Raw genomic sequence first — 20,167 nt, forward strand, 5'->3', positions numbered from 1 at the left:
ACAGTAAAAAACACCTACGACAAAATTGACTTGTCAACTTAAAACCTCATTTGAGTATGTTAGGTACCTTAAGCCTTCCTCGTTAGTCTCCTATTGATTATAGCTCCATCTGCTGGTAGCAAAGAGAAGATTTGAATTTTGAATTCTGGACATTTCCTGGAGTGGCTCACATAAACCTCTGCATACCATATGATCCATCTGTATGCTCACATATATTTGATACAAACACATGCAAATGTGTTGGTAGACAGTGAAATAAGAAGAATGTATATTTTAGTGTTTGTTTACAAACGAGCAAGCCAAGTTAGAAAGTTTAAGCCGTGTGCCTGGTTTCTCAGATGGATGCAAAAGGGTGGAGAACCAACCCAGTTTTCTGCTTGTTTGTGCAGCCTGACTGGTTAGTATGGGATTACTATTTTGTAAATTTATTTTACTTTATATTATGTGTATGGGTGTATTGCTGGCAGTTATGTCTGTGCACCACTTGCTTGCCCGGTGCCCACAGAGGCCAGAAGAGGGCATCAGATCACTTGAAGCCAAAGTTACAAGTGATTGTGAACCATCGTGTTGGTGCTGGGAACTGAACTTAGGTCCCCAGGGAGAGCAGTGTAACCACTGAGCCATCTCTCCAGTTCCAGTACACGACTCTGTGTGCAGCATTATGGATCTATTAGGGTGCACTATGTGTCAGTGATTTTGATGAAGAATTTTTTAAAAACAACTCTTAATAAAGTCAAGCAATATAACAACTTAGCAACTTGCTGCCCCTTGAGTTCAGGAAGAGAAGGGAGATCTAATGGCTAAAGCTTCACTATGTAGACTGAACCACATTTCTTCTGAGAATATAGTCTTGGTTCTCAATCCTTGGGGTGGATGTTGTATTGTGAATGACGAGATGGATGCCTCAGATTTAGGTGTCATCATTTTATACAAGTAACCCTGGATTTATATTCCCTTATCAGTGGTTCTCAACCCTCCTAACTCTGTGACCATTTGATACACTTCCTCACATTGTGGTGACTCCCCCAACCATAAAATTATTTCACTGCTACTTCATAACTGTCATTTTGCTTCTGCAATGAATCATAATATAAATATCTGATATACATGATATCTGATCTGCAGCCCCCAAAGGGGTTCCAATCCACAGGTTGAGAACAGCTGTCTTAGGCATATTTGTTATAACTTCATGCCCTACTTTGCTTTCTGTTGCTGTGATAAACACCATGAACAAAGCAACTTGGGGAGGAAAGGACTTATTTGGTTTAGGTGCCTGACTTAGTCCGTCATGAAAGGAAGCCAGGGAAGGAACTCGAGGCTGGATCCTGGAGGCAGGCATAGAAGCAGAGGCAATGGAAGTGGTGGTGCCTGCAGTAGACCGATTCTTCTCAATCTGATCATTAATCAAGAAAAACGCTCCATAGACTTGCCTCCAGGCCAAATGGAGACTTTATTTTTTTCTCAGATTCCATCTTCCCAGATGATACCAGCTTATATCAAATTGACAAAAAACTAATCAGCACCCCAACTTCATACAAAATTATGTAATAGCTTTTAAAGTAGGCTTTGTTGTAAGAATAAACTTAGACCAGATCCCAACAATCCTAATTATGACTCATTATCAAATTGAATACTGCACCTCCTAGATGTTTGCATCCCTCTGTAAAAGTGGGGAAAATAATGTCTACTCTGTAAAGTTGTTGTTAATTTAAATAAAATAGTTAGAAATCCCTAGGGTCTGAGGAGATAAGTGAATGGTAGGTTCAGTTCTAAGCCCCAACAAATGCAACTTAGTACAGTCTTGACACATACTTGATGCTCAATAAATGGTGTAATAAAACAGCTCTATAAATTGGCTCAAAAGAAAGGGATGAAATTTGTTCACTGGTGATTTTAGGTTTGTTATGTCCCAGGGGACTGGGGAAATTGTACTTATTACAAAAGAATCACAGTTGACGTTTAGGAAAACAATATCGGAGACATTGTCAGACTCTGTAAACATAAAATGGTGGCGTCTGAGATCTACAGACTGCGAAGCGGGACTCCAATGCATGGTAACATTCTGGAATAGAAAATTAAGCAGATGGTTTGTGATCATCTAGTAAAGACTGTAGTGGTTGCTAGGGCTAACCTGGGTTTTCAAAGAACAAATCTTCTCTTTTAAATAGTCTTGAGTGGCTTATAGCATATAGAAGTGTCATTTCAGCAGAGCCTCTTGATTGTCTCCTGTATTAATGGTAAAATACAGGCTCGATGATAGTACTCTGGAGCTTGCAGTTCCATGGTAACCAAAGCCAGTTGATCAATGTCAGTTGTCTGGACGGGGTTCTCTGGTGGAATACATCTTTCCCATTTAAAGTTTTAAGTAGGAATTTGAAAAAAGGCACTGAGTGGGCACCTACAAAATAAGCAAATGACCCAACATTGAGTAGTAAGTACAACAGATGAGTGAATCAAGATTTAGAATACCACAGTTATCTCTCATACATGCTCAAGTATGTCCAGTGCATGACTCTGTGTTCTGTTTCCTCACTTGGAGTATCCAGGTGCTGATGCACACTGGGCAGGAAACGATGAAGTGGATTCTGGAATGGGTGGGTCACCAAGATATCAGTCTGGCAAGGGTTGGGAAGTGAGGTCTTCTCTGAGGATTTCGATGTTGCAGCTCTTTTAGATGGTACTCAGTGAGATAGCTTTCTTAAACAATATTGCGAGAAGCAGCTTGTGCATCTATTTTATTTGGGGTGAACAAGAGCTGTATACACCTTGGAAAGTGGGAAGAGGCTGAATGTACATCGTTTAAGGCTTAAGGTACTGGGAATGCCTCATTTGCATGGAGAAGCATGCCAGGTGCTTACGTGGCAGGCAAGTTCTTATGGGGAGAAAGGAAGTTGAACCTGTGACATTCCTCAGTTATCAGATGTGGGGGTCAGGCTTCCCAGATAAAGTCAGGTCGAGAAGAGGAAGCCCTGCTAAAAACAGGGTCTTCCATTTTGTGCAGAGCTCAGGGAGCAGTCCAGTCATGGTAGACTATGACTTTAATAGCAGGTTTTCCCAACACAGTGTGACAGTCTCTCCCTACTACCTGGAATCAAAATGTAGAACTCTTCAGCTATCTCTCCAGCATCACATCTGCCTGAATCACCTAATAAAGCCCCCAATTAAATGTTTTCCTTAATAAAAGTTGCCTTGGTCATAGTGTCTCTTTACAGCAATGAAGCCTTAAGACAATAAGCCAAATAATGATGGGGGGAGGGGGGGAAGCTTTAACTTCAAAACCCTGGGGAAGAAAGGCAATCTGATATGGTAAAAACGCAAGTAAAGATGAATAGATGGCTTAGTGAACTCTGAGCTCATTTTTCTTTCATCCATTCATTCATTCATTCATTCACTCATTCCACAAATGTCTTTTAAACATTCTCAGTCACACCCTCCTTTGACATTAGGGAGACGGTAGTGAGTGAAATCATTAAGATTCCTACCTATGTAGAACTTACCTTCTTATGTGTGAACACTTACACAGATGATGAAAATGACAACCTTGCATTACCATTTATTTGCATATGCATAATATCTAGCTCATGCTGAGTAATAGTTTCGCTGTTATTTAATACTCAGCTCCTGATACCTGTGTTTCACACCTGTACTTTTGCTTGAATAACATAGTCTGGTCAAAATGAATGCCACTCCAGTGATAAGAGACAGCGACTATATTGTAAGATAGCTGATAGAAGATGGACCGATGACAAAAGAAAAGCCTAGAAGGATGCATTATGAACCTCTCTGCTCTGCAGGAAGACATGTAGGCTTAACCTCTGCTACTTTCAGAAGTGATGACTAATGACACGAACGCTAATTTCTAGCCAGTATCAGACTCCCTGGGAAGGCTTCTTGGCTGTAGCCTATATACGCTCACCGGAGCTGAGTATCCCTCTTGTCTTGTCCACCACTAAATCCCTAATCCCAGTGACTGTGCCTGGTATATGGGTGTTTGTTGAATGAATAGGGGGAAAAAGGGACTCAGTTCATGGTTCAGAGTTTGTGATCCTGTCCTAGCCTCACAAATGGATGGCTAGTCTGTATTTTGTAAAGCTAAGCTATAACTTTTAAAATGTTAAGTTTAATCTATCTCTATCATAAGGAATCTGGAAGGGGGAATGCATAATTAAAAGTAGATGTAGGAGACTAGAATGTTGTCTTTCACTATGTTCTAACAGCTCTAAGTTAATTAAACTACTTTCCTTAAGAGACGCTGAAGAGGCCATTTTGGGATGTATTTGAAAGCACTCAAGTGTGCTTGTGCAAGTATTAGCCATGGAAACTCAGCCCCCATCTTATTCTTGAGATATTTTCCATAATTCTGACCCACACAGGACAGCTTTCTGTCATCTTAAAGACAATCTCAGAGTTTGCCATTTAATGCCTAATTGTGTGTAGTTTCCTTCCTCAAAACAAGCTTTTTGAAAAACAAAACCCTCTTTCCCACCATGTATTTTTCCAGATACTTAGTAGAAACCCAGTGTGGGACAAATTACTCCATTGCCTGACTCATTGAGACACTAGTTGGAAGGGAGAGTTAATGAAGTGGCATCTTCTCAGCCATTTCATCTGGTTTGTCCCTACCATCTTTGGTTCCCCTCTGGAATGCTCCAGCGGGCACGGAAATTAATTTCCTGTCAGCAACCAATTAAGACAGACCAAGTTCTCTATCCCACACACCCAAGTCAGGCTCTGTGACCTTTCTCACAGCCTGCCATTTTAGCTAGGCAAATGCTGTGGACACAGTTGAGTCTTTGAATGCAGTGAAGTGGTTATTAACTGTTGAATGACTGAACTCTTCTTGGGCTCAGGCAGCCTTCTTTGTCCCGTTTCCAAAGACTGCCAGGACCATAGGTACCAATCTGTGATGTGTCCAGGTGTGATAAGACTCAGCACATGAGAACACGAGGCTCCCAGCAACGCTTACATTCCATATGAATAATGGTGCAACATCTGGAGCACATTTATATATTTAAAGTGTGTGTTGTTTTCTAGAGTGTGTTGGAGGTAATTGTGACTCCAGTATTCTGCCTTTTCACCCTTCTCTGTGGTACCATTCATCTCAATTACCTATAAATCTAGGCCCTGAAAGCCCAAATTAATGTGACTAATTGAAAATATTTATGCTCTAATAAAGAGAAAACATGTATATGATATACACTTCCTTTGATTATAGCCTCTCACACATAGTTAATGAGGACAATTCCACAAATATCTAAGATCTTGACAGGCTCCATTTAAGCACCAAAGCTGCTCCTTTGGTGGCATGGTTTATTTAGTGTATAATATAACTCACTGCTGATGCTATTTTGCTTTACTTGTACAGTGACTATGACCGACAGATAAGTAGGTGCCCTGCACAGGAGGTGGGTGAAATGTGAATTTAGTGTAATTATTTTAGCTCCCTCAAACATGTTAACTAATAAGAGCTATAGAAATCAAAGCTTAGCACTGCCACTCTTTGTTAAGTACCTGCTCTTCTCCCAGCTCAGATCAAGAGAACTCTCTTGTTCATTCTACCTTTCAGCAGAGGAAGCCATATGATACTTGTGGGGGGCGGGTGGGATCCCTCCATTCTCACAAATTACATATGGAAAGTTGCTTTTATATTTCTGTTCAGTGGCAATAACCCATTGAATATCACCCATCCTTTCATTCAGCAAATATTTATTAAATAGGTCTGTTGTAGGTACAAGGTTGTGTGCATCTACTTTCAAGGGGCTTGGTTCATCAGGGATGCCAGCAAAAGGCATGCACTCAAAGATAATTAGCTCATTGAGGACTGAAACGATTCTTCCCTTGTGCATAAAATAAATGTGGATCCTGACATGCTGAGCAGAAACTGCTCCTCATAGAGAAAGAATCTGTTTCCTTCTCCTGGGCTGTCTCTGTTCTCCAACCTTGCTGATCAGTGTGGTCCTTAGCCAGCAGCATCTGCGTCTTGGTGAGACATATAGATGCTAAGTCCATACCCTGGACCCACTATATCTGCCTTCCCAGGGCACTCATTTTTGCACCGAAATTTGAAAATTACCTATCTGCTCTTCGTTGTCTCTCGAGTCTTTTTATGCATGCACACTGTCTGAGGGTCTTAAAATACAGATGGCTGGAACCCACTGTGATTTTGTATTAGCCATCAGAGTTTGCATTTGTGCCAAGCTCTCATTAGATTCAGGGGCTATCTGTTGAGGTTATCCTTGTAATTCACTAATGTCAGGGATTATCAAGAGAGAATGAGAAATCCAACTGCCGAGAGATGGCTTGAACCTGTATTGTTTTGAAAACTTATGATGAAATTAGCTTTGTTACCCACTAGTTAGTTCATGAAACTGAATTTCCTAATGGGATACATGTGAGCTCAGGTGGGAGTGGTCAGGCTGGCTTTCTGTTGCCTACATCAACATGAAACTGTTCCCTAGACTATATTGGTTGTCAGGAGGGATGGACCCCCACACAGGTGGCTGTTCAGACTAGTTTACAATCTCTGTAAATCTTCTGAGACAGAAGAAAGAAGTTGTGTTCTGCCCAGGATTGTCAGCCATTTGACATGGACCTATGTGAGAAAATGCAGCATTGAGAGGTTTGATAGATGGCACATATGCATAGCAACAGCATTCAATCCAGTGTTACTACCTGTGGGCTTCCAAGGTCTTAGGAATACGAAGATGAGGGATTGGGGTAGATAATGGGTTAAGGAATAAGAATAGAACAAGGTAGTAGAGTCTTCAGTGTCTCAACAGGGAGTTGGGATTCTTCTTCTTCTTCTTTTCTGTCATGACCTTGTTTTCGAGTATGATTGCCCTTAACCACCGTGTATCTGCTTTCTGTTTTACTTTCAGGATTAAACATGAAAACATCGTTGCCTTGGAAGATATTTATGAAAGCCCGAATCACCTCTACCTGGTCATGCAACTGTAAGTACCTTGCTTGTTTGATGAGCATTGAGGATTGTGAACCCCAGAACCTAACAAAGGAAGGCTGTGGACTGTGTGAGGCCGGAAGAGAAGATAGTGAAGTCTGTGGGGCACCAGAGAGCAAAGATGGCCCCCGACATGGGGCACACAGTCATCTTTAGACCTGAGTAGGCCCATTCTGGGTCTGTGGAGTCCTCGCATTTGAGCTCCATGCCACTACTGCACCGTGTCTCTCTGGCTGTCTCATGTGCCGGGGCCAAATGTTGCCTAAAGACACTTCAGTGGGCCCAGGATGAGGAACACTTTGCTCCCATCTCTAGGAGAGACTCCCAGCCCTGTCTTCATTTCCAGGGATGCCGGGGGAGGAAAGCAGATGGCAGCTGTATGCTCTGTCCTTTCCCTTCTCTCCCTCTGGTGCATAGATACATTCACTTACTGGAGTCAGATGGTGACATTGCCACATCCATTAGATTGCCCTTATAATCTGCAAACACCTCGAATTTATCAGGGAAGAAGTGAGACTATCAGACAGAGATGACTTATACATGTAACTTTTTTAAGGTGAAATTATCTTTCTCACCATATAAATTCTTTAAGTGTGTGATTGCCAGGAGCATCCCATTCTATATTTATTAGAATTAAGTATTAGAAATCTCTCAGAATGTTAGGCCATCTCCATGGCCTGCATAGGTAAATGCTGGGAGACCACATTACTGAGTCCTGTGACTGAGAGGACTTTTGTTGAAGATCAAAATATAGACAATGAATTTGATTGTTGATGGATGAGGTTCAGACTTTGAACTGCCAAAGATGTGCTTTCGAAGAATTGATGGTTAGGCTGGGCCAACAAATGGTTTTTCATGTATTCTCTTCCTTAAGGATGTTTGAATGACTTTATCTCTGGGAGACCATTCTGCTACAAAAAAAAAAAAAAAAAAAAAAGTACCCAAGAGTCTATTTCTTTATTATTCATTACTTTTGAAAATATTTTCATAGATGATGGTGTTTTGGGTAAATAATTTAGAGTGTCCCATTTGGATGCATCTGTCTGATTTTCTCTGACATCGACAGTTAAGTTGGGTTAAGCACCTGTTTTATTGCCGAGTTTAGAGTAGACCGGCCAGTGACTCAGGGATCTTTCTTAGTTCCATGTCTTGTTGTTAGTTGTATATAGCACACATTTCTGTTTTTCTTTCTTATCAAGTAATTATTCTCCCCAGATTTAGAGACTGATACTAAAAACACTTGTGACTTTGTCTCATGTAGTGTCTACTCCCTAAAGATATAAATGAGTCATCTTCAAATATTGATTGCCCAGTAGGAAGAATATAACATTTTGGTGATGAGCAAAAGCCCTATAAAATGTCAGCCATGTGTTGAACTCCAAGGTTTTCTTTTTTATTGATAAGGCAAGATGAGTGATGCCAGAGCCAGAACCCAAAGGTCTGAGCATTTATTCGTTTCTGGTTTGTGTGTATAGAAATACACCCCACATCACTTGAAGTACCCCAAGATGGAAGTCTCAGCAGTGCCACTGGCTAGCTGGGTGGATTTGGGCAAATGACTAGGCCTTGCTGGGGACCAGTTTCTATAATGGGCAAAAGAGAAGATGGCAGTGTCTGCTTTAGAGGTGGTGTGAGGAATGTGAGGGAGTGGTTGGGTCTTGGGTAGGTGCAGTTTCTTTGTGGACATCTGCATTAGTTCACCTGGATGTCTCTGCAGATGCTCTTTAGATGTTAACAAGATAAGATATGAATAGACCTCAGTTTTACTTCTCTAAACAGCCTGGCTATGTTCTCACCAGTAGAAGTGGATGTAGAGGGGGTGGGCATGAACAGCTTATGTCTAGAACATAAGCCTGGAGAGCCTGTGGTTATCACTGATACTCCGCTTGTCAGCTGAGAACATCATTTCTTGCTTGCTGTTACAGAAAGCTTCATTAATATGGAGCACACTTATGGAGACATCTTAGTATCTCAGACAGGAGTTCTGCAGGAACAAACAAACAAACCAAACCAAACAATTGCTTTAGTAGCTTTGTCAAGTATCAATTTCCTGGGCCAGCAAGATGGTTCAGTAGGTATAGGTGCTTGCCACCAAGTCTGACAACTTGAGTTCAGTCCTTGGGTCACATACAGTGGAAAGAATGAATAAACCTGATAACTTGTCTTCCGAACTCTACAAGTATGCTAATGACACATGCATTCCTCTCTCTCTCTCTCTCTCTCTCTCTCACTCACACACACACACACACAAATAAATAAATAAATAAATAAATAAATAAATAAATAATATTTTAGTTAAAATGTTGCATGATCATGTTTCTATTCTTATCATTCTAGGTATCTGTCCCTGTGTCAATATTATACAATGTTATAACCCTAAAGCACATCTTAGACTTAGATAGGATAATGCTCTTTTTCTATTTATTATTTTATAAAATAGCTTTGGCATTCTTCAAATGGGGTGTTTGTATAAATTTTTAAATCAAACTTTAAGAACTTTATGGAAATCTTGTTTGGGATTGCATGGAATCTAAATAAATATTTGAGAACAACTAAATTAATTTGAGCTTTGACTCATAAGCACAGTCTGTTTCTCTTTTTGGGTCATTTATCAGTCTAGGTCTGTACCTTATGGTTTTCAGCATGTGGGCTTCTCATCTCTTTGCTCAGTTCAATCTGAAATATTTCGTTTTGTCAATCCTGTTGTGACAGGATGTTATTTCAGTTCTCCAGTTGCTTGCTAGTGGGTAAAAACACGATTAGTTTTTATAAGTGATTCCCATGGTAGTTCAAGTAGTTGTTTTATGTATTTTTTTTAAAGCATTTCCTTCACTAGTTCTTGTTAATTCCCAAAAGAATTTTATGAAGTAAAACTTGGATAGTTTAGTTTGAAACATCAAGTATGTTCTAAGGTAATATTGCATGTCTTTGAAATAGCTTTGGTCATGTATTTTGGGAATTCAAATAAACAAGTCTGATCTTTCCTCTCTTCCAGTATCTAAGGTAAATGTTTTATGACAGTTGACATGACAAGAAGAAAAAAGAAAAGGCAGTGACAGAAACCTCTCGATGCATTGGAATACAGTATTATCAGAAAGACTTCGCCTAGCTGTGGGCATCTTGTAGGCTCTGTGACAATTTCTGTCATTCTGTTGGGTTGTATTTGCCAGGGCGTGGTAGCTTTTGCTCCTGAGGTTGGTTGTCTAGGTTTTTGGGTCTAGATTAGTGGAAAGTAGTTTTGTTCTTTTGGGTTTTTTTTTTTTTTTTTTTTTTTTTTTGCTTGTTTGTGTTTGCTTTCATTTTTTACTCACTTGAAAGCTCTTAGTTTCTAAATATATAGGATTCACAATACAGCATTAGGGAGTACTGGATTTCACAATATTTGTGTCTGAGAGGATTTTGGTTTCCTAGGAAACATCTTCCTCAGCACCAAGGCTCCTCGGGACCCTAAGCTCTATTGGTTTTCTAATTGCTGTCTTGATTCTGAAGATGGGGTGTATTTGCCCTCTGCTACTATAGGAAAGATTAATTGATTAGGGAGTATTTATTTACATTTTATTTGGGTTTTAGACAAATACATTTTTTTCAGAGTACTATTTGGAGAACATTCTTCTATGTATAGTAAGAGAGTGAGATCACACTGATACAATTTATAGATGAGAAATCCATTTAAGTTTATTTGTCATCCATGTTTGCTTGTAGATTATCAGCCCTGTATTTGTAAATAATAAAGGATTCCTCCTTTCACCTTTCCCCCATCACATCTATGGGGGATTGAGTAAACTCAAAGCTGATACATTAAAGAATACGTTTAAAGGGCTATGTGTAAACTGCTCGCCGTGCAAGCATGAGCACCCGTGTTCATATTGCCTGAACCCACATAAGGCTAGATACAACAGCACACATCTGTAATCCATGTATTCCTACTTTGAGATGACCAATGGACACAGGAGAATTCCAAGAAGCTTGTAGCCCAGCTAGCCTGCCATACACCAACCTCAAAATGGAAGGCAAAAGCTCACACTAGAGTTTGTCCTCTCATCTTGACACATGCATCATGGCATGCAAAGATCCATGCTCATGTGCACATGTACATAAATGCATGCTTACACATACACTAAACAAAGAAAAGAATACATTAGAAGTACTTTGTAGGAAAGAATAGAGTGGATGGCTATTTTTATTTACCACGTTTTCAATAAGGCTTTAGGTTCCACACATGGACACCTCCTGGATCTCTTTTCCAGTGTAGAACTACTCAACAGTCTCATTTTGCTGTGTAGTAAGTACCATTTGGAGTTTTTTCAAAATCTCCTGGTGTCTGTCTCACCTTAGCAACTGGGAGCTCCCTTCCTTCAATTTCTTGGATTCAAATTCTACAGTCACCCTACACTCATATTTCTTACCAACAAACTCACCCACCCAGTGTCACCAACTACACAATATCACAGCTATTTCCTGGGTCCGAGGGACCTGTCTTTCTTTCCCCACCTCAGCACCTCACTGCTGTCTTAGCGTGTTAGCCAGACTCTTGATGAAGACTCCCATTGACTTCCTACGTCAATGTCCATTGTCTTTGTCTTTACAAAGACTTTACAGCAGCCTCCAGAACTGCATCAGCCCTGACCCACTGTAACATCCCTGACTTAGCCTCTTAGCCCACTTCTCTCTTGCTTTCATTCAGCTGTATCCAGACCAGAGTCTTTGGTGTTCCTCAAGTGATCTGAGCTTATCACTAGTAAAGTAGATCTCTCTCTCTCTCTCTCTCTCTCTCTCTCTCTCTCTCTCTCTCTCTCCCTCCCTTCCCTCCACCCATCCCTCCATTCATCTCTTCATTCTTCTTGTGTGCACACATATGACATATGGAGGTCAGGGGACAACTTTTAGGAGTCAGCTCTCTTCTTCTACCATGTAGGGCCACACCAGCTGAGCCATCTCACCGGCCTTCCCTTGGATCTCTTGATGCTCTCATGGAATGCAGGGGATGCTGGGATTTCTGCTAGATGGCCATTTTTCAAAAAGTATTCCTCCAGATCACTTGTATAAAGCCTTAGTTTCCTTCCTTAACTCCTACTGTAGCCAAGTTTATGCCCTACCTCTTCCTTCAACATTGTTTCTCTCTATAGCACTTTGCACTTTCAGAAAAGTTACCCTCTACTTTGTACCCCATGAGAACGGTACTTGTATACTGTGTGGAACACTTAATACATATTTGTTCTGTACTCAGCTTTCTCGTCAGATCACACAAGTCTTTCATTTTGTAAATATTTGTTCAGAGGTTGAACAGATGGCTCAATGGTTAAGAACACTCTTGCTCTTCCAGAGAATTCTGTTCCTGGCACCCATATTGGGCAGCTCACAAATGGCTGTAACTCCAGATTCAGGGGATCTAATGTCCTCTTCTGTCCTTTGCAGGTACCTGTACCCATGTGCATATACCCCTCCATACATAAAAACACATAGTTAAAGGGAAAGAAATCATTAAAAAAATAAATCTTTGTTAAATTTAAATCACATAGAAAAGGAATGGTGATGCTTAAATATATCTGGTTTTCTTACTTAATGTTTACAACAAACTTGAGATGTTGTATATTACAATTTTACATGGAGAAACTGAGAGGTTGAATCATTTGATTAAGGCAGCAAGTAACCCAGTTCGTACTCTTGGCTAGTGTAGTATAATGGTTTGGCAATGTATTTGAAGCAAAAATACCCTTGTAGGTACTACTAATGTGAATAACTCATTTTACCTAGAAAACCTTATTAATTATGATTCGATAAATATTTTAAAAGCATAGAAAAATGATTATTTAGTACTAGCATAGGAATTTACCTGAATAATTTTATTCCATTCACAATTACTCTGTTTTGTTTCCTTCTGTAATTTGTAAAAAAATAATGACTATGAATGATTTTTGTCAATATGATGATTAGATTTGTTATGGTTATTCTAAGTGAGATCCAAATATTTTAACATTTATTTCATCCCATAATAGCATTCAAATATGTATAATATAACCAGATACCTGCTGAGATTGAGAAACCTAAGGATTAAACAAATACTCTTTGAAGAATATTCATTTGGTTCCCAAGTAGCCCAGGACATGAAAATATATGCAGTTTCCTGAAGAAAATGTGTTTCATCTACTCTGCTGGCTTGTGTAGGTGTTTTAGGGGTGGGGTCACCAATGTTAGCTTTCATGGGGTTATTACATTCATAATTTATACCCTATGTTCCCAAAAGTATTTTTAATTAGGACACATATTATCGCTCTCAATAGAAAGTCTTCAGTATGTAAGTAGCCAAGCATAATAATGAAGGAAAATTGTGTTTCTGAATATAATACCTTAATATATTTACATATAAATTACTGAAATCTTATCTTCATTCACCACAGACAGTTAATTAAGGACTCGGTAGGACTGTCGCTTCTGTTCAGTATTAGGTGAGTAGTTAGGAGGTTTTATGGCATAAGACAGAGATGATCCTCTTTAGTGCTCTCTTTGTAGAAGGGCAATGACGCACCATGACTACTTCCTTTCAGAATTGTACCCTGTGCTCTGAGAGGAGGCCTCCCTCCACGGAGGGTGATTAAGAGTTAGGCTTGGTGGCTGAGAGAGGTGCCTATGCTCCTGACAGAAGATCTAGTTCAAACAGAAGCATTATTAAGGAGCCTGTTGGGGACAGAGTCCAGTCTGTGAGTAGCTGAGCCTGTGAGGGACTCAGTCTATAGGGGTTGGTCTGTGAGCAGTTTTGTTCTTTGGGGCTCCAACTTGCCTGGGTTGGGGAAGTTGTGAGACATTTTGGTAGGAAGTAACATCTGGAGATTCTGGCAGATGCCAACTTGGTACTTCTGGCGACTGCAGCTCATCTCTCATTCTCCAGGACTGAAGCAATACTACTGGGATATAAAGGCTTAAAAGGTTGCAAAGGCCAAAATCAAAATGGTCCCATATAATCTTGAACAAGTGTTATTAGGCTCAACTATATGGCATTGCTGTTATATAGTCATGCTTTCTTTTATCTTTTTTAATACAAGAATTTATAGCTACAATGTCTTTATTTACAGGATTTAAGGTTGAACTTAAGACTTCGTTCTTGCTAGATAGGAACTCATCACTCAGCTATATCTTCAAGCAGTATAGACATCTTCTTTAAAAGATTTTTTAAAATATTGATTTCGTGTGTGTGTGTGTGTGTGTGTGTGTGTGTGTGTGTGTGTGTGTGTGTGCCTGTTTGTCTATTACATACTATGTGCATGTGATGCCCTGTGGAGTCCAGAAGAGAGCACTGGATCCTTGGACCTGGAATTACAGGTAGCTTTAGGCCACCCAAGTGGGTGCTGGAAACCAAACCTAGGTCTCCTGCCAGAGCAGCAAGTACTTTTAGATGCTGAACCATCTCTCCAGCCCCAACATCTTGCATGGTTTTTGCTCCAAGCTGTATGTTTTGGTAGCTGTGCTTTCATTTAAATTTGTCTCTCAGTTTCTCTTGTTGTTTCTTCCATGGCCCTCTGGTTATTTGAGAGTGTTCTGATTAGTTTCTGTATTCATGAATTTCCTAATCTTCCTTCTGTTGATTTCTGGTTCTTGTCCCTTGTGGGGCAAACAGATACTCTGCAGGATGTCAGTCCTTTAAAAATTTACTAACCCTTGTTTTGTAGTCTAACCTATGGCTTACTCTGGAGAGTTCATCTTGAGAGAAAAGTGCTTCTGCTGTTTCTGGCTGGAATGGAACTCAGATACCTGTCAGGTCCTGTTGGTCTACAGTGGGGAGGTCCTGCATTTCTTTTGTGATATTTTGTTGTATTGTCCTATCTTTTATTGAAAGGGCACTGTCAAAGTCTCCTATTGTTGAGCTGTTTTTCTCTTTCCACGGATGCTTGCCTCACATATTTAAGAATTCCAATGCTCATTCCTAGCTTGCTTATTTTTATTTTTATGCTGAATTAACCTCTTTGGGAGATATACTGCCATTGGTTAATTTGTCTCTTGTAGCAATTTTTAGCTTCTTGTCATCATGCCTTTGAATACATTTTTAATAATACTTTTAATAAATACCCTGTTCCCCATTTAACCCAACCCACAAGACAAATATCTTTGATTACAAATTGACGATATCTTAAATTGTGCACAGTTTTAAAATGGTATAATTCTTTTGAAGGGTGGTGTTCTGAGGACCACAGTCATGGCTTTGTGTTAGGCAAATGCCATACCACCAAGATGCAACCCGCCCCCATCCTCAGAAAGCACCGTGAACTTTCTAAAAGCAACATCTGACCACTAGGTCTTGATTTTGAGAAGCCACAAAAGTGCATAAGGAGAAGAAATGGGCTTAGAGCATAAAGCTTCGACATCGCTAGTTTATTCACTTCCAGATTGCACAGGTAATCTGCTTCATTGAAGCATTCGTGTAATAACTGAGAGTCAGCAGGCTCAGACGTGTAAAACGCACAAGCGTGGAAGGAGTCGCGGCTGTCTTTGTTGTTCCCAGTTCCCTAGCAGACCGAAAACTTGGAACTCATACACAGAGCACCTGCATGGTGATAAATTTCAGAGCGTATTAGATTACACATTCTGGTTTGAGATGCCCCAGGACTGCCACTTCTCATGACGGCTTAATCAAAAGAGCAGGCTCTGCTCTGCCCCAACCAGTTCCCTCATGCTGTGCAGATTCAGCATATGGCTTCCTACCGGGGGTGTTTCCTCAGAACAGTCCCATTTCTACAACGCGCAGCTCTGGCTTGTAAACCCTCTTCTTTCTGCTGAGCATCACAGCTCCCTGGATTTGCCACAGTACCACACGACCTTCTTCATGCTCTTCTTCTGTCACGCAGCCCCCTTCTGCACCCCAACACCTCCATCTGGCTACCTTGTCACCCTTCATGGAAGCTGTCTACTCTGTTAGGCATTCCTTATAATTATAGAATTGTATCATCAGTGAGAAAGGTGATTATTGTGTGCTGTAATCACCCCTGTAGACTGTGATCCCAGAGAGCTGGTCTTAGAGAAATCGTCTCTTTCCTGAAATTCTGCAATCTTCATCTGCACTTATCATTATGCATCTCATTCATTCATTCACTCCCTCAAAAAGTTTTAAGTAGTTATGGAACCCCCATCACATGCCTGGTATTATTAGGTAGGAGTCATGTAAGTGTTTCTGCTTGGATGGAATGGTACCCTGGGACTCAGAAGCCCGGGAACCATACAGCTTTGAGGGGAGAAGATATCCTAGTGGAAGAGCATCCTGAGACTCAGGGACCCAGGATCCACACAGCTCTGAGGTGGACATTGTCTCAGTGGAAAGGCATCCTGAGATACAGGAGCTCAGAGACTGCATGGCTCTGAGAGGAAGCCTCCTCAGCAGAGGTGTTCCACCTCCCAGGGGAGGTCATCCCTAGCTCAGCTGAGGAGCTCAGGGGCCTCAGTTCTGCTCCTTTTTTCACCTCTTCTCTTCTTTTCTTACTTCTTTTCTTCTTGGCTTCTTCAGATGAGAGAGTCACACCAGACAGGAAATCTCATGAAAAAGATTTATTGCAGGTTCCAATGTGTGGAGGAACAAATCCAGGGATGGCTGCCCTCTGCTCCCAGGAGTGGGCAGCAGGGAACTAGACAAAGGGGCAGTGCTTATATAGGATTTCTGAGGAGGCAGAGCTTCTCAGAGCAGAGATTTCCACAGTAAGAATTGGTGAGATTTCAAGTCCTGAGTTTGGGGAGCTCAGGGATTGGTGGATTTTCCTCTTCAAAGATTGGTGGCTTTTTCTCACCCTACTTTTTCTGCACCAGGTTCATGGGTTAGGGTAGGAAGTCCTTCCTGGCTTTCGCTGAGGAGCCATCTCTGTGGAGCAGCTGGGGCAAAGGGGGGTGTTGATTAGAGACGAGGTGCTGCCACTGTGGACAGCTCCTGTGGGACTGCACCTGCAGTGATGTTTTACCAAGGCTGTAGCTGAGGCAAGAAAGAAGGTGTAGCCACCATAGATAGCTCTTGAGGGGCAGCTCCTGCTGAGGCAGGAAAGGAGGCAGGCCACCCACTGTGGACAGCTCCTGCTATGGCTGCAGGCTGAGGAGACTTCCTGGTGTAGACATTTTGACAGGAGCCGCCATTTTGGACAGCTCCTGTGGGACATTTTACTGCAGTGCCATAGGCTGGGGCAGGGAGGAGGGGTCTCCCACTGCTTTGATGTTTTTTTGTGGCGCAGTGGATTTTGTGGTGCACTCACAGGGACTACAGGGTGAGGTATAACAATGAATACGTGTTCTATACATGTGAAGCTTACATAATGGGAAAAAGAGACAGCAGTAAAATAATAAGTAATTCAGTATGCACAGGGAACTACTAAAGTCTACTGAGAAAAATTATAAGCAAGGGGAAAGGCATACTGGAAAGTGGGTAGATAGTGCAAAATGGCATGGTGACATCTGAGTGGAGACCTATAACATGGTGCTATAGGAACAAGCTTGTTCCAGGAGTGTGATTCATGGAGCCAACCAGAACCCAACCCAACCTGTTTTTTAACAATTTTCATTTGTCATCTGAAAATTCTTAATCATTTTAACCTGTACATTTCTGTTTCCTAAGTGAAGTCCGATTTGACAATGGAGCTTATGTCACAAGGGGATAGATACAAGTGCAGGGGGAGCTTGGGTCAATTGGGCGCAGCTAATTGTAATTACTTTTCTGTGGCTGTGATAAAATACATGGCCAAAAGCAACTTAAGAGAGAAAAGAGACTGGTTTTAGTTTACAGAGGAGATCCGGTCATAATGAGAGGAAAGGCAGGGTACTGAGAATGTGAGGCTGACCTGGCAGTCAGGAAGCAGAGGGATCACATTTATCCACACACAGGAAGCAGGGGTGGGGGGGACAGGAAGTAGGGGCAGGCTCAACCCTCAAAGCCAGTCTTTACTGACATACTCTACCTCCTAAAGGTTTTTTTACTCCTCAAACAGTGCCACCTACTGGGGACCAAGTATTCAAATACATGAGCCTATAGGGGACAATTCTCCTTCAAACCCATGTAGACTGGCACCCCAGGTGTATACAGCAGGACCACTCAAGTATCACAAAGCAAAGGGACATGCCATCAAATGACAATTAACCCTCATGAAAAGAAAGGTAAATCTTTCCTGCCTTCTCTTGGATAAGGTGTCTACTTCCCTTCTTCCAGTAGTTGGGTTTAGTTACTGAAAATTCCAATTGGCAGAAGTTGTACCTGTTTATGGGGCATGATGTAAGTTTTCTCAGTGCATGTATAAAATGTAATGATCACATTCAGGTTGCTGGAAAAATCATAACCTCAAATATTTATTACTTTCTTGTTTTGAGAATATTCCAAAGCCAGTCTAGTAACTATATTTTGAAATTTATGGTTAATTTTTGTCAAACTTTCTATGTGATTGCACCTCATATCCTTCAGCCATCCTGTCACTCTCTTGCTATCCTCCCCAACTCTGACAAGAACTATTTTACTCCCTACTTCTGTGATTTTAACTTCTTAAGCAGCCCCACGTGAACAAGAACATACCGTTTTTATCTTTCTGTGCCTAATTTTACTTAACAAATTGTCCTCCATGATCAGCCATGTTGCTGCCTTCAGTGTCCGCCACATTGTGACTTTCTGAGCACGTCTTGCTTTGAGACTCTGCATGAAGTAACATGGCCTCACGACCCCTTCCTCACATGGTGCCCCCAGGACAGTCCTGATTCTCTAATTCTCCACCTTTCACATCTGCCTCCAGTCTCATTGATGGCTTCTCAGTGGCCTTATTATGCTTATTCTGTGAGATTATTGAGAACTGCACTTTTGCCCCTGCCCACAGTCCTCTTAACACCTTTTAGAGCATGCACCCCTATGGTTACTCTCCTGGCAGTCTCTTTCCTTCTTAACCTGATACATCTACCTTGCAAATGCAAAATCCTACACCAGTGCCCTGCCTGTACTCTCTGAAGCTAGCCTGCTAGGATCCCATGGAGAAATCTGCACAGTGAGAATTAGGCTCAGCCACCCTGCTGTTCTGACCTCATTTCCTGCGCTTACACACATCTCCTGTTTTCCTGTGTTCCATTTTCTCTAAACATGCATTGCCCTTTGTAAGCTTCCTACTCTAAGACAAAAGACAAAACATCTGTTTTATGTGTATAAGTGCTTTGACTACATCAGTTTTCACTGTGTGTGTGTGTGTGTGTGTGTGTGTGTGTGTGTGCGCGCGCGCGTGTATGTGTTGCTCTATGAGGCCAGAAGAGGGCATCAGATACCCTGTGAGTGGAGTTACAGGTGTTTGTAAGCAGCCATGTGGGTATTGGGAATCAAATTCTGGTCCTTTGGAAAAACAGCCAATGCTCTTAATTGCTGAGCTATCTCTCCAGCCCCACAGTTAGAAATTCTTATTTATGGTGTTATATTAAGTGTTTGTAGTTAGTAACCATCTGCAGTCACTTATTGAAACTAACTCTTGAAACACATCCCTATAAAAGAAACAGAACACATTAAATGATAAGAGCTCAAAGACTGTGTAAGAGTTTTCAAACATCTATACTTGTACTCTGGAAGAGCTCAGTCTGGGGAAAATATCTTGGTGGAGTTCTATTTTTTTTATGGATAATTTTATATCTGTCTAGCCAGGAGAAAAGATTGAGAAGTGTGCTTGTATAGCATCCAACTTTGAGGAAGCAGAAGAAAATCACTAACAGGAACAGTTTATCTTTCAAGATTTATTAAGTATCAGAGAAAAGTATCTTTTTTAAGTATCAAAGAAAAGTAGCAAATACTATCATGTTCACCTACTGCAGATGGCCAAATCAGTAAAGTACTTGTCCTGAGTGTGATTTACCCAGACAGTCAGACACGGGCATGCATCTTGTTATCCTGGTGCTGGAAAAGTAGGTCTCTGGGACTTGATGGACAGCTAGCCTCACCTACTTAGTGAGCGCCAGGCCAGTGAGCAATATGCAGTTCCTGAGTGTTGCGCGCACCTCTTTTGTGTCCCCTTCGCCCGCGAAAAAGGACATGGAGGCAGTAATCGGGTATCACTACAGACGAGGCTTTACTTCTTGTAACAGCAAAAGTGGAAAAGACACCAAGCCCGGGAAAGGCACTGTTATATATACCCTAGAGTGGCGTGTTCACTTCTGATTGGCTGTTCACTCATCACCCCATATTACACCCCAGGATGGGCAGTGACTTTTGGCGTGCTTTTGCCTTTTGCAACT

At 41.3% G+C, this 20,167-nt stretch overlaps 1 protein-coding gene across 3 annotated transcripts in view; it reads left to right on the forward strand.

Annotated features, from left to right (window-relative positions):
* Camk1d (calcium/calmodulin dependent protein kinase ID) overlaps positions 1-20,167 on the forward strand; it is a 390,665-nt gene that overhangs the window by 245,896 nt on the left and 124,602 nt on the right. For all 3 annotated transcript variants that reach the window (XM_034510041.1, XM_034510042.2, XM_034510043.2), the window contains exon 3: positions 6,879-6,953. In XM_034510041.1, coding sequence (XP_034365932.1) covers positions 6,879-6,953 — 75 coding nt within the window. The remainder of the gene's footprint in view (positions 1-6,878; positions 6,954-20,167) is intronic.

This window comes from Arvicanthis niloticus, chromosome 8, assembly GCF_011762505.2.
Source record: "Arvicanthis niloticus isolate mArvNil1 chromosome 8, mArvNil1.pat.X, whole genome shotgun sequence".
Taxonomy (NCBI): domain Eukaryota; kingdom Metazoa; phylum Chordata; class Mammalia; order Rodentia; family Muridae; genus Arvicanthis; species Arvicanthis niloticus.